The sequence below is a fragment of the Peromyscus maniculatus genome, chromosome 12, assembly GCF_049852395.1.
Source record: "Peromyscus maniculatus bairdii isolate BWxNUB_F1_BW_parent chromosome 12, HU_Pman_BW_mat_3.1, whole genome shotgun sequence".
Lineage (NCBI taxonomy): Eukaryota > Metazoa > Chordata > Mammalia > Rodentia > Cricetidae > Peromyscus > Peromyscus maniculatus.
Window position 1 is genome coordinate 24,355,710 of NC_134863.1, and position 12,421 is coordinate 24,368,130.

Below are 12,421 nucleotides of genomic sequence, written 5' to 3' on the forward strand. Positions count from 1 at the left end.
ACACACACACATGTGCACACGGGTACCCACACAGGTCTACACATGCCAAAACTATGCTTATATATGTGCACATCACACATCCAAAAAGAAAACCGGAAATAGAAAGTTGACATGTGCCCATCACTCTGCCTTCCAGCTATTTCTGCTGCCCACAGATCAGTGCTATTGTAGTCTCTTTTTTCTTCTTTTAAAGAGTTATTTATTTATTATGTATACAGTGCTCTGCCTGCATGTATGCCTGCAGGCCAGAAGAGGGCACCAGATCTCACTATAGATGGTTGTGAGCCACCAGGTGGTTGCTGAGAATTGAACTCAGAACCTCTGGAAGAGCAGCCAGTGCTCCTGACCACTGAGCCATCTCTCCAGTCCCTACTGTAGCCCCTTGTTACAGAGGGCACCTGGGAATGCAGAGAATGGTGGCTGCCGAGTGCTCACCCCTAAGCGGGGTGTCTCCGCCACTGCTTCCCAAGGCTCAGGAGACATCTCAGGAGAGGAGCGTGGACGGAATGTGTGAGAGCAGGGAGGGGTTCAGTGTTGTGGAGTGCCGTCCTCCAGCCCTGACACGACCTTTGCACTCTGAACTCTCAGCAGCTGTGACTAAGACTGGATACCCCAACGTAAGGTCACAGCGTGGAGGGGACTCACACAGGGGTCCCCCCACCCTCCCCTCCCCTGTGAGGAGCTGGGCGGTTAATGCTGGTTTGCGGAGAGGGAGACATGTTCCTCGGTAGCACAGCCACTGGAGAGGCGTCCAGGGTCCTGGAAAAGAGCCCTGTCCCCGCTCAGGTGGTCACCCCTAATGAGACACAGGTCTCTGAAGAAAGAGTAGAAGTTACGGGCGGGCGCACACCTGTAATCCTAGCACCTGGAAGGTGTAAGCCAGACGATATATAGTTCAAGGTCAGCTTCCGCTGTGGTGTAAGTTTGAGGCCAGCCTGGACTACATGAGATTTTGTTTTAGAGAGAGAGAGAGAGAGAGAGAGAGAGAGAGAGAGAGAGAGAGAGAGAGAGAGGAGGAGAGAGAGAGGAGGAGAGAGAGAGAAACAAGCAACCATTTGGTAGTTCCATACAAAATTATCATTTCATTATATACTTCTGCATTTAAGAAGTATACCATAATTTTGAAAATTTTTAATTATTAGTTTTTTCTTTCCTTTATTTTTTAAAAAAGAAAGCTAGAAGCTAGCTGGACATAGTGGCACATGTCTTTAATCCCAGCATTAGGAAGGCAAAGGCAGACAGATCTCTGTGAGTTCAAGGCCAGCCTGGTCTATATAGTGAGTTCCAGGACAGCCAGAGTTCCATAGTGAGACTCTGTCAAAACAAAACAAAACAACAACAACCAAAAAAAAAAAAAAAAAAAAAAAAAGGAAGAAGAGGAGGAGGAGGAGGAAAGAAAAAAACCAGGACTGGAGAGCCGGCTCAGGGAGCATTTGGTAGAACACCCAAGTTTGGTTCCCAGCATCCACACAGCAGCTTACAACCAGGCATGAGGCACACACATGGTTCCACATACATGTATGCAGGCAAAACTCCTACACACACACACACACACATCAATTAAATCTAAACAAAATTAAACTTACTATTTGTTTCGATACAGAATTGGAAAATTATATTTATCATTTTACACTTATACAAAAAGGTTTAACAGCTCTATTAAGAAAAAAGTTTCTGCCGGGCAGTGGTGGCACACGCCTTTTCCAGCACTCAGGAGGCAGAAGCAGGCGAATCTCAGTGAGTTTGAGGCCAACCTGGTCTGCAAAGCGAGTTCCAGGACAGCCAGGGCTACATGGAAAAATCCTGTCTCAGAAAAAAAAAAGAAGAAGAAGAAGGAGGAGGAGGAGGAGAAGGAGAAAAGAAAGAAAGAAACAAACAAACAAACAAACAAACAAACAAACAAAAAGTTTCCAGTATCACAAAATAGAAAAAGGAAAAAAGATAAGTATTTAAAGTTACAAACTAAAATAGGATGTGGTGGTGCAGACCTGTAAGCCCTGCACTCAGGAGACAGCAAGAGCCCCAGAAGTTTGAGGCCAGCCTGGTCTACACAGTGAGTTCAGACCACTTGGGACTAGAGACTCTGAGAAAGAAAGACCAGGAAGCAAGGAAGGAAAGAAGGAAGGAAGGATGGGAGGGAGAACAAAAGAAAAAGGAAGAGAAAAGGGGGGAGAGGGGAAGAGGTGGGAGTAGGAGGAAAGGAAGAAAAAAGGCTCATTAACTTGTCCAAGATAATACAGCAGCACCATGGGGTTTTTCTGTGTGTGTGCGTTTTTTGTTTGTTTGTTGTTTTGATTTTTCTTTTCTTTTCTTTTTTTTTATTTTTTGGTTTTTCCAGACAGGGGTTCTCTGCAGCTTTGGAGCCTGTCCTGGAACTCACTCTGTAGACCAGGCTGGCCTCGAACTCACAGAGATCCACCTGGCTCTACCTCCCGAGTGCTGGGATTAAAGGTGTGCGCCACCACCGCCCAGCTAGTTCTTTGTCTTTTGAGACAGGGTTTCTCTGCATAGCCCTGGTTCTCCTGGAAGTCATTTTGTAGACCAGGCTGGCCATGTCTTAAACTGCACCACTCTACTTTAGAGACCTTAAGCTAAGCCTATTATCAGGGGTTACTGAACATGATACTAACCCACAGAAGCTGGTAGTCCCCTTCACACCCCCTGGCTGGTATCATTACCTCCCCAAATCTATTCTCTCTTCTCACCTGTCGTTCTGAATCTTCTTCAGTGTCTCCAGAGTCATCATGGTCTGTCTGGTAGGTTTTTTAAGGACAGAATCCAGGCCTCGTTGTTTGGTTTCTGGGACTGTGGATCTTTCTTTAGTAAGAGATGTTTTCCTTGCACTTGAGACCACAGATGTTCCTTCGTGGCTGGATTTCTGAAAATAAATGACATTAAAGATACTGTCTTGGGGGTTGTAGAGATGGTTCAGTAGTTAAGAGTGCTTGTTCCTGCAGAGGACCCGGGTTCGACTTCCAGCCCCCATGGGGTGGCTCACAACCATCTGTAACTCCGGTTCCAGAGGATCCACACACCCTCTTCGGCCCTCTGTGGGTGTACCTGATACATAGACATACATGCAGACAAAACATTCACACGCATAAAAAATAAATAAATAAATAAATCTTAAAAAGAAACTTTTTAAAACGATTGTTTTAAAGGGAAGAGACAACACTAAAAGGACCTATGTCTCTTTTTCAACCTTTTTCTCCACTTACATTCCATACTCCAAGGAAATTATGTGGCAGGCCCTAGAGCCAGCCCCCAGCATCACAAAAGGTGGAAGTGGTAGGGTATGATGGTTCCGGTCTCCTGGCACCTGGGAGGTGGAGGATGGAGATCAGGAGTTCAGGGTCGCCACTGGCAGGATATTGAGTTTCAGACCAGGTTGGGCTAAGGGAGACCCTGCTGAAACTGCCAAGCAACAATCCAAAAATAAACAATAAAAAAACCAAATAAACAAAAACTCACAGTGATTTGTAAATTTACCGTATTATAAGTATAAAATGCCAAGAGGAGATTATGGGTTCTGTGAGAAACAATGTCTTAATGGTATCAGCTCACTACAAATTCTTTCTTTTATTTCTTCCTCCTTTCTCTCTCTCTCTCTCTCTCTCTCTCTCTCTCTCTCTCTCTCTCTCTCTTTTAATTTTATTTAATTTACATTGGTGTGAGGGTGTCGGATCCCCTGGAACTGGAGCTACAGACAGTTTTGAGCTGCCATGCGGGTGCTGGGAATTGAACTCAGGACCTCTGGAAGAACAGCCAGTGCCCTTAACCACTGAGCCATCTCTCCGGGGGGGGGGGAGTTCCAATTTGTTTCTTTTTCACTTTTTTCTTTCTGTACTGGGGATGGCACATGGGGCTGGATATGTCAGACTCTGAGCTAATCCCGATTTCTTAAATTTCTTTCATCTCAAATTCTCTCCGGAGAATAAAGTTGGACATAAATATGGCCATCTTTAGGCATTGCTTAGCACAATGCCTAGGATTCATCAGAAATTCAGTGTTCAGAAACACATGGATCTGAAATGCACAGACGGCATGGCGGCATGCCCCTGTGGTCTCAGGTACGAGGAAGGTGAGCGGAGTCACCAGAGCACCTGAGTTCAGTGCTACCCCAGACAACCCAGTGAGACACACAACAGAACCATTCAAAAACCAGGCAAAATAAAAGGAGAATTGTACTAAAAAGTGAAAGTTGGATCCGATTTAGTGATACAGTTTAGATCCTGAGGGTTATATAGGAAAATCCAAAATATTTTTCAGACCTAAAGTCAAGTACTGAGGAACCAGAGACAGCATGTGTCTCCCTCCGGATCGATGATCCTTCCTTTACCTGTGGCTGACTGCTTGGGCTGCTGACAGTGCTCACACTTTTGAACCCTGGCTCTGTCTTTTACTAACCGTATTGACTTTAGGTAACTATTTGAAATTTCGGTAGCTCTGCTTTCCCATTGGCAAAATACGTTACTACTTTAGAAATTATACAGGGAGGGGGCATGGACACGTAGGAGAAAACGTGATCCTTTCTTCCTCTCCCCACCCTGCTCTCTGGTCCCCAGCCCCCAAACTCCCTTCTCCCTCATCGTGGTCCCTTCTACTCTCATGACCTGGGCAAGTGTATATGTAAGTTCAGACCTCACCTAGGAGAGAACACATGTGCCTGCACACAAATGGACACACACACACACTTCAAAACACAAATGAGTCGTTTTAAGGAAATGACGTCACAAGGAGGACTCCTGTTATGCCAGAAAATCTCGTAGGTGAAAGATCACTATCATAAACCAGAGTAAGACCACAAGAGTTTCCTCGTTTGTTTCTCAGAGTAATGGCCTCCCTGAACACTGTTCATCAGCTTAAGGTCTTCATTGAGCATTCATGGCACTAAACTACTCTTTTTTTTTTTTTTTTTTTTTTTTTTTTCCGAGACAGGGTTTCTCTGTGTAGCTTTGCGCCTTTCCTGGAACTCGCTTTGGAGACCAGGCTGGCCTCGAACTCACAGAGATCCACCTCGCTCTGCCTCCTGAGTGCTGGGATTAAAGGCGTGTGCCACCACCGCCCGGCTTAACTACTCTTAAAGACAGACAGGCATGGTGCTGTAGCCCAGTCTGGCCTTGAACTCAAGTTCTTCCTGCTTCTATCTCCCAAGTTCTTGGATTAGAAACATGATCAAGTAGACCTGGTTTAAACTTCAGAGCTTTAGGGGCTGGAGAGACGATGCAGTGGGCATTGATTCTAATACCCAGTACTCATGTAGAAAACAAAAACCCAGATGATGGGAACCTCAATCCTAGGGAGGCAGAGACAGGGGGATCATGGGAACTGGCTAGCCAGCTAGTATAGTCAAATAAGTGAGCTCCAGGTTCAGTAAAAGTCCCTGTCTCAAAAAATAAGACCTTTCATTTCCCCATGTGGCTGTGTGTGTATACACATAGACATACACACACACACACACACACACACACACACACACACACACACACACACACACACACCTAGACACATACACAGACATACACACAGAGACACACACACAGACACACAAACACAAACTGCTCTTTCAGAGGACCAGAGTTTGATTCCCAGCACCCAAGCCAGGTGGTAACTACACTCAAATACACACACCCCACAATTAAAAATAATAAATCTTTAAGGAATAAAAACTGTAAAGGATAATTAGAGAAAATTTTCTTTTCTTCTCCTAGTATGAACTGCTCTATTAGACATGGGAAGCAATTTACTCTCTCCCAAACATAGCAGATTTTACCAGTCATAGGATCAGAAATAATATACCCTGTACAAATCATATCTTATTTATTTATTTATTTATTTATTTTGAGACAGGGTCTCTCTCTGCATAGCCCTGGCTGTCCTGGAACTTGCTCTGTAGACCAGGCTGTTCTTGAACTCAGAGATCCTCCCGACTCTACCTTCCAAGTGCTGGGATCAAAGGCATGAACCACTACCCAGCAATTTTTTTTTTTTTTTTTTTTGAGGCAGGGTTTCTCTGTGTAGCCCTGGCTGTCCTGGAGCTCACTTTGTAGACTAGGCTGGCCTTGAACTCAGAGATCCACCTGCCTCTGCTTCCTGAGTGCTGAGATTAAAGGTGTATGCTACCATGCCTGGCTACCTGGCAATTTTTTTAAAGTTAGTGTATTTATTAATTGTTTTCATTTTATTTCTACAACCCATGTCATTGGCAATTTAAAAAACTTTATTCCCTATCAAGTTAAGTTTCTGTTGTTTCTTTTATGAGATGGGAATATCACTATGTAGTCCTGGTGGGCCTAGAACTTTCTTTTAAAAAAAAAGTGTGTGTGTGTGTGTGTGTGTGTGTGTGTGTGTGTGTGTATGTGTGTGTTTGCACGCATGCCTGCATGAATCAGGGTTTCTCTGTGTAGCCCTGGCTGTCCTGGAGCTCACTCTGTAGATCAGGCTGGCCTCGAACTCAGACATCCACCTGCCTTTGCCTCTCAAGTGCTGGGATAAAAGGCATCCACCGCTACCACCTGGCAAAAATATATTTTAAAAATTATATTTATGGGACTGGAGAGATGGCTCAGAGGTTAAGAGCACTTGCTGTTCTAGCAGAGGACCCAGGTTCAGTTCCTAGAACCCACATTTTGTCTTGAACCATCTGTGACACCAGTTCCAAAGAATCCATAACCCTCTTCTGGCTTCCTTGGGCACCAGGCATATATGTGGTACGCATACATACATTCAGGCAAAATACCCGAACACTTAAAAATTACATATACTTTTTGATTTGGAGCGGGCGTGTGGTCAGTGGGTTTGGAAGCCAGAGGACAACTTATGGAAATCAGTTCTTTCTTCCAATTGTGGGTCCCAGGGATCAAACTCAGGTCAGTAAGCTTGGTAGTAGCATGCACCTTTACTCACTGAACCATCTCCGCAGCCTGGCCTGGAACTTTCTAGGTAGAGCAGGCTAGCCTCACACTTCATGCAATCTTCGTGTCTCTGCATGGCCAGTGCTAAGATTACAGACATAAGCTCAGTGGGGCCCGGAAGTCCAAGCCACCGCTGAAAATATGATTGCTGACATGGTAATGGGCCCTGATATTTGCAAAAGCAGGGCGCAACGTATTCAGCAACAACAGCAGAGTTATTTTTGACTAAAGCAGTGTTGAGAGTGTCCAGATGACTTTCCGCCCCCTGGTGTCCAGTTGGCTTTTAGCAACCAAGAAATACAAGCTAGGTGGGACCTTTGATCTCAGGAAACTAAAACATGATCTCAGTATAGGCACAGTGGCCCCACAACATCCGCAGGATAGGTTCTGGGGCACCCCTGGATACTCAAGCCCCTTAAATAAAGCTGAAGCAATGTTAGCATACAAGCTATGCAAACACTCTCTACGTTTTAAGTAGGCTCTAGATTTCTTACAGCGGCGAATACAGGGTACAACAGTTGTTATACTGAATTGTTTAGGAATGGCGACAGGGGAAAAAGTCTACGCATCCAGTAAAGACCAAACTTTTCCCAAATATTTTTTAGCAGAGGTTGGTTGAATTCAGAGATCCAGAATCTGTGTCCACTGAAGGCTGTCTGTGCTGAATCTACACGGACTGAGCTTTGGGCCTTTTGGACTGATGCCAATATATTGCAACGGTATACTGCGCTTCCTGAGTTATATGCCACTTTCTCCATTTGGAGTGCGGACCTCAAATAACTGTGGTGTGGCCTTTTATCCGACGTAAAGGTGCTGTTTCCCAAGCTCGGTCTACCGACATAAATAGTACAAATCCTGGAGAGGTCAACAGGAGAGAAAAGGAGCCGGCACACGGGCGAGGCTGCTGACCTGGCTGACGCTCTGCTTCCTTTCGTACTGAACTGGGATGATGTAGCCTAGGATAGAGAGCTGGTCGATGATGTCCTCCATAACCGCGGAGACCCTCAGCACGTCCAGCAGGGACAGTAAATCTATGACTTCTGCGGGGGTCTCTTCCTCCTCTTCATTTTCTGATTCTTCTTCTATAGCACCAGGCGGTTCTCCTGTCACTACCACGGTCACCTCAGGGTGCAAAGCTTCTGAAGGGAAGTCCAAGGCTTCCAACTGGTCCCTAAGGCCACGAGAAGAGACAGATGAAGTCAGTGGTCAATGAGGAAATATGACTGACCCTCAAAAACACAGGTGGCATGTACATTGACCCTAAGTTCACTCTGTCAGAGAACATTAACCTCCATAAAAAACAAAGGCAGCTAGCTGTTTGCAGGAGATTTTTCCAGAGACCCTCCAGTAGGACCACCCAAAGACAACGTAGTGGCTGGCAAAGCCATACAGTCTATGCTGTTTTGCTAATGCAATTTGATTTGAATTTGAGCCACAATTAACTTTATTTGAAAGCACCATATTTAGATGCTAACCAAAAGTGCCTCATGATTACTGAAAGACAGGATATGGTAGCCAGCCTCTGAGGTGGCCCAGATAACTCTTCCTGGTCCTTATGCCTGTGTGGGTGGTTTTCTGCACTGAGTAGGGGAAGCCAGGAGGGTCTGCAGAAAAGAAATGTGATTTCCAGACAAATGGTAAATCGCATGGCAGCTTGGCCCTCACTCCAAAGGTCACTCCCAGGGAAGCGGCGTGCCTTGTCTCTCATGGGGACACTTACGATACCCCTGGTCAACTTCAACCTTCTGGTTAATACTGTCAGCTTCACTGGATCTAGACTCACCAGATAAACCTCTGGACATGGCTGTGGAGGACTTTCTAGGACTGGGATTCTTGAGATGGGAAGACTCACCTTAAACGGACTGAATCAAGAGGAGAATGGAGCTGAGCCTCAGCCTTCATGTCTCTCTCTGCCTCCTGACTGTGGGTGCCACATGACCAGTCCCTCTGCTCCTGATGCCAAGCCTTCCCTCCATAACAGACTCTCCCCCAAAGTGTGAGCCGTTCCCTTAAATGGCTTCTTCTCCCGTATTTTGTCCCAGAAATGAGAGGGTTAACTAGCACAGACCCCCAAACCAGAGCCATTAGCCAAGCTGGTCCCAAACTCCCGACCCACCGGAACTCTGAGATGGTAGATCTTTATATTTTAGGTCATTACACTTGGGGGCAGTTTGTACCAGGCTTTTTCTTTGGGGCCACCAACCAGCTCCCAAATCATGATGTGGAAACTTATTATTAGTTATAAATGCTCGTCCTAGCTTAGGCTCGTTTCTGGCTAGCTCTCTTAACTTAAATTAAGCTGTTTCTCTTTACCTTTTGCCTCGGGGGCTTTTTACTTTTCTTTCTGTTTCTGGTGTCTGGCTGGCTGGTGGCTGCCTGGCTTCTGGTTCCTGGCATGTCCCTCTCCTTCTCCCTCATTCTCTCTGTTCTTCTCTCCTACTTATTCTCTCTGCCTTCCATTCCCCACCTATCCTTTCTCTGCATAGCTATTGGCCATTCAGGTCTTTATTAGACCAATCAGGTGCGTTAGGCAGGCAAGGTGAAACAAATGCAACACATCTTTACATAATTAAACACATACCCTTACATCGTTAAACAAATGCAGCATGTAACACATCTTTGCCTAGTTAAAGTAATATTCCACAACAATAGTTTGTTACATAGCAACAGCTAATCCACAGAATTTAATTATTACATATCATGTAATACTATACATACAAACAAACTGGAATTTTGAACATACCCTTCCATTCTTCCTTCAACAGTTCTCTTGCCCTCTGGGGTAGATCTATAATTTCACAAGAATGCAGTAACCTAAAATGGGGGAAAAAATGTTATTAGTTCGAGAGAATGCTGAATCCTGTTTCCTTTATTCCCATGTTCTTTCACTAGGAGAAAAGAAAATCACAGAATTAACAAGAGCTGTGGTTCGCCTCCTCCTCCTTGGTAGAGCAGGCACACGGGTCTGCAGGCTTATTCGGCGGTTGGCTTCATTATTGGTCCTCCAAAACAGAATGCATCATTTTGCCTCTTCTTAAGGTAATTTAAGGACAATTTTAGTATGTATCATTGTGTTCTGATTTTGAATTGGTAATCACTATCGAACAGATTTATTTTGTTATTACTTAATTTTTTCTATTATTCTCTCCTCTATATTGAAATAAATGAGTCTACCCTGTTCTGTCAGACAACAGAATTTACTGTACTGTGACTTAGAACAATTGAGATTACATTTGAAAAAACTGTTTTTTTAAAAGATTAATTAATTTCTATGTGCATTGGTGTTTTGCCTGCATGAATGTGTGAGAGTGCTGGATCCCCTGGAACCAGAGTTACAGACAAGTGTGAGCTGCCATGTAGATGCTGGGAACTGAACCTGGGTCCAGTGGGCCCAGAAGGGCAGCCAGTGCTCTTAATGGCTGAGCCATCTTTCCAGCCCCAGAAAAACTATGAATCCTGGAAATCAGTTTAATAAGTTATTATCCTTCAGAGCTGGGCACTGTGGCCAAAGTCTGTAATCCCAGTACTTGGAAAGTGGTGGTGTTGGGGTGCAGCATCAAGAGTTCAAGGCTTTCTTTGGCTTAATGTAGGGAGTTTGGGGCCAGACTAAGCTACATGAGACACTGTCTTTATTGTTATTATTATTATTATTATTATTATTATTTTTTTTTTTGGTTTTTTCGAGACAGGGTTTCTCTGTGTAGCTTTGCGCCTTTCCTGGGACTCACTTGGTAGCCCAGGCTGGCCTCGAACTCAGAGATCCGCCTGGCTCTGCCTCCCGAGTGCTGGGATTAAAGGCATGTGCCACCACCGCCCGGCTGTTATTATTATTTTTTTACATATGTTTGTGTGCCTGTTTGTCCCTATATGCACCATGTACATACAAAAGACCAGAAGATTCCCTAGACCTGAAATTACAGGTAGTTGTGAGTTCTGTGATGCTGAGAATCAAACCCTAGACCTCTTCAAAAGCAATATGTGCTCTTAACCATTGAGTCATATCTCCAGCCTAGTCCCTCTTTGGGGAAAAAAAACTGCATGTTAATCCAGCTCCAGTGGATCTGAGGCTCTCTTCTGACCCCTGAAAGCACCCACATGCACAGGACATACACATGTATGCATAAACAAGTTTTTGGTTTTGTTTTTTCAAGACAGGGTTTCTCTGTGTAGCCCTGGTTGTCCTGGAACTGGCTCTGTAGATCAGGCTGGCCTTCAATTCAGAGATCCTCCTGCTTCTGCCTCTTGAGTGTTGGGATTAAAAGGCGTGCGCCGCCGCCGCCGCCGCCGCCGCCACCACCACCCATCTTCATAAACAGGTTTTTTTGTTGTCGTTGGTTTTTTAAGGAAGTTATCATCTTCTAACATGCCACATGTTTTATCTGCTTGTCGTCCTGGGTTTTTTGTTGGGGGCAGTGAGATGGGGCGGGGTATATTACTCTGTAGCCCAGGATATCCTTGTATACATTATGTACCTATGACTGGCCTGAAACATAAACTGATCTTCATACTTCAGCCTTCCAAGTGCAGGGATTACAGACACAAGAGCCAACATGCCCAGCTTGCTCCTCCATGTAGGCTGCAAGAGGGAGAAATTTTTGTTGGGTTTACTGCAGCGCCCTCCAAGCCCACACCATTCTCATTTCTCGGTAGTGGTAGTCACGCAAAAAATTACTTGTTGAATAAATGAATGAATCCATCAGTCAGACCCAACTAATGCACAATAGTTATGAACTGTGAATCTGAGTCGACTACGTTCATCCTCACCCGACAAGTCAAGCAAAGGATGGAAGAACGAATATATATCTACACATCTGTCTCTCATTTTCCTCTTTCTGAGAAGGGATCTCATATGCCTCGGGCTGACTGGCACTCCTTCTGTAGCAGGCGATGCTTGAGCATCCCGAATACCGGGATTACAAGCAAGCACCGCGACCCGTGGTTAACCTCGGACCTTGCTATCTAACTCAGCCTGGCCTCGAATTCGTGACGTGATCCTCCTCCTACCTCAGCCTCCGGAACGAGTGCTGAGATTAACGGGCAAGGATCACCATGCCCTGTTTGTTTCTTGAACGACAAAGGTTTAGATGGGAGAAAATAAGAGAGCAAAGAGAAGGGAGCGTTTCCCCTGCCTTTGTGCTCCAGGTTTTTCTGTCCTCTATGGCAGGATCCCAATCTCCATTCTAGGAAGAGGAAAGAAACCCTATACTTTCCCTCACCTTTCTACCAGCCCGGCAGGAAGCGGGACCCAAACTAAGGCGTAGCTATGGCAACGCGCAGGCGTCCCTTTTCTCTCCCCGTAGGACCTTTGCCTTTTTCTTAGTAGACTACAACTTTGCCTTTTTGTTTGTTAGCATGTTTGTTTCGAGGCGAGACGTGTTACCGCTTGCAGAGATGAAAGGACGGGAGAAGAAAGTAAAAGTCCCTGAGCGTGGCTCGGCTTGAGTCGCGCCGCTCCCCGGGACCCCGGCTTTCCGGCGCAGCGCGAGCCGCCTAAGCGCGGCGAGGGG

The 12,421-nt window shown here is 45.4% G+C and overlaps 1 protein-coding gene across 5 annotated transcripts in view; it reads right to left on the reverse strand.

Annotated features, from left to right (window-relative positions):
- The window catches only part of Drc9 (dynein regulatory complex subunit 9), a 45,797-nt gene extending 33,385 nt beyond the window's left edge, over nucleotides 1-12,412 (reverse strand). For 2 of the 5 annotated variants that reach the window (XM_076548796.1, XM_015993380.3), the window contains exons 1-5: nucleotides 12,131-12,412; nucleotides 11,387-11,490; nucleotides 9,658-9,728; nucleotides 7,824-8,085; nucleotides 2,706-2,878 (exon numbers count right to left, since the gene is read on the reverse strand). In XM_076548796.1, the coding sequence (XP_076404911.1) occupies nucleotides 2,706-2,878; nucleotides 7,824-8,085; nucleotides 9,658-9,665 (443 nt within the window). In that variant the 5' untranslated portion in view covers nucleotides 9,666-9,728; nucleotides 11,387-11,490; nucleotides 12,131-12,412. The remainder of the gene's footprint in view (nucleotides 1-2,705; nucleotides 2,879-7,823; nucleotides 8,086-9,657; nucleotides 9,729-11,386; nucleotides 11,491-12,130) is intronic. The other 3 variants (XM_076548795.1, XM_015993381.3, XM_042259209.2) reach the window with 3 other exon arrangements.
- Between the last annotated feature and the right edge of the window lie 9 nt (nucleotides 12,413-12,421).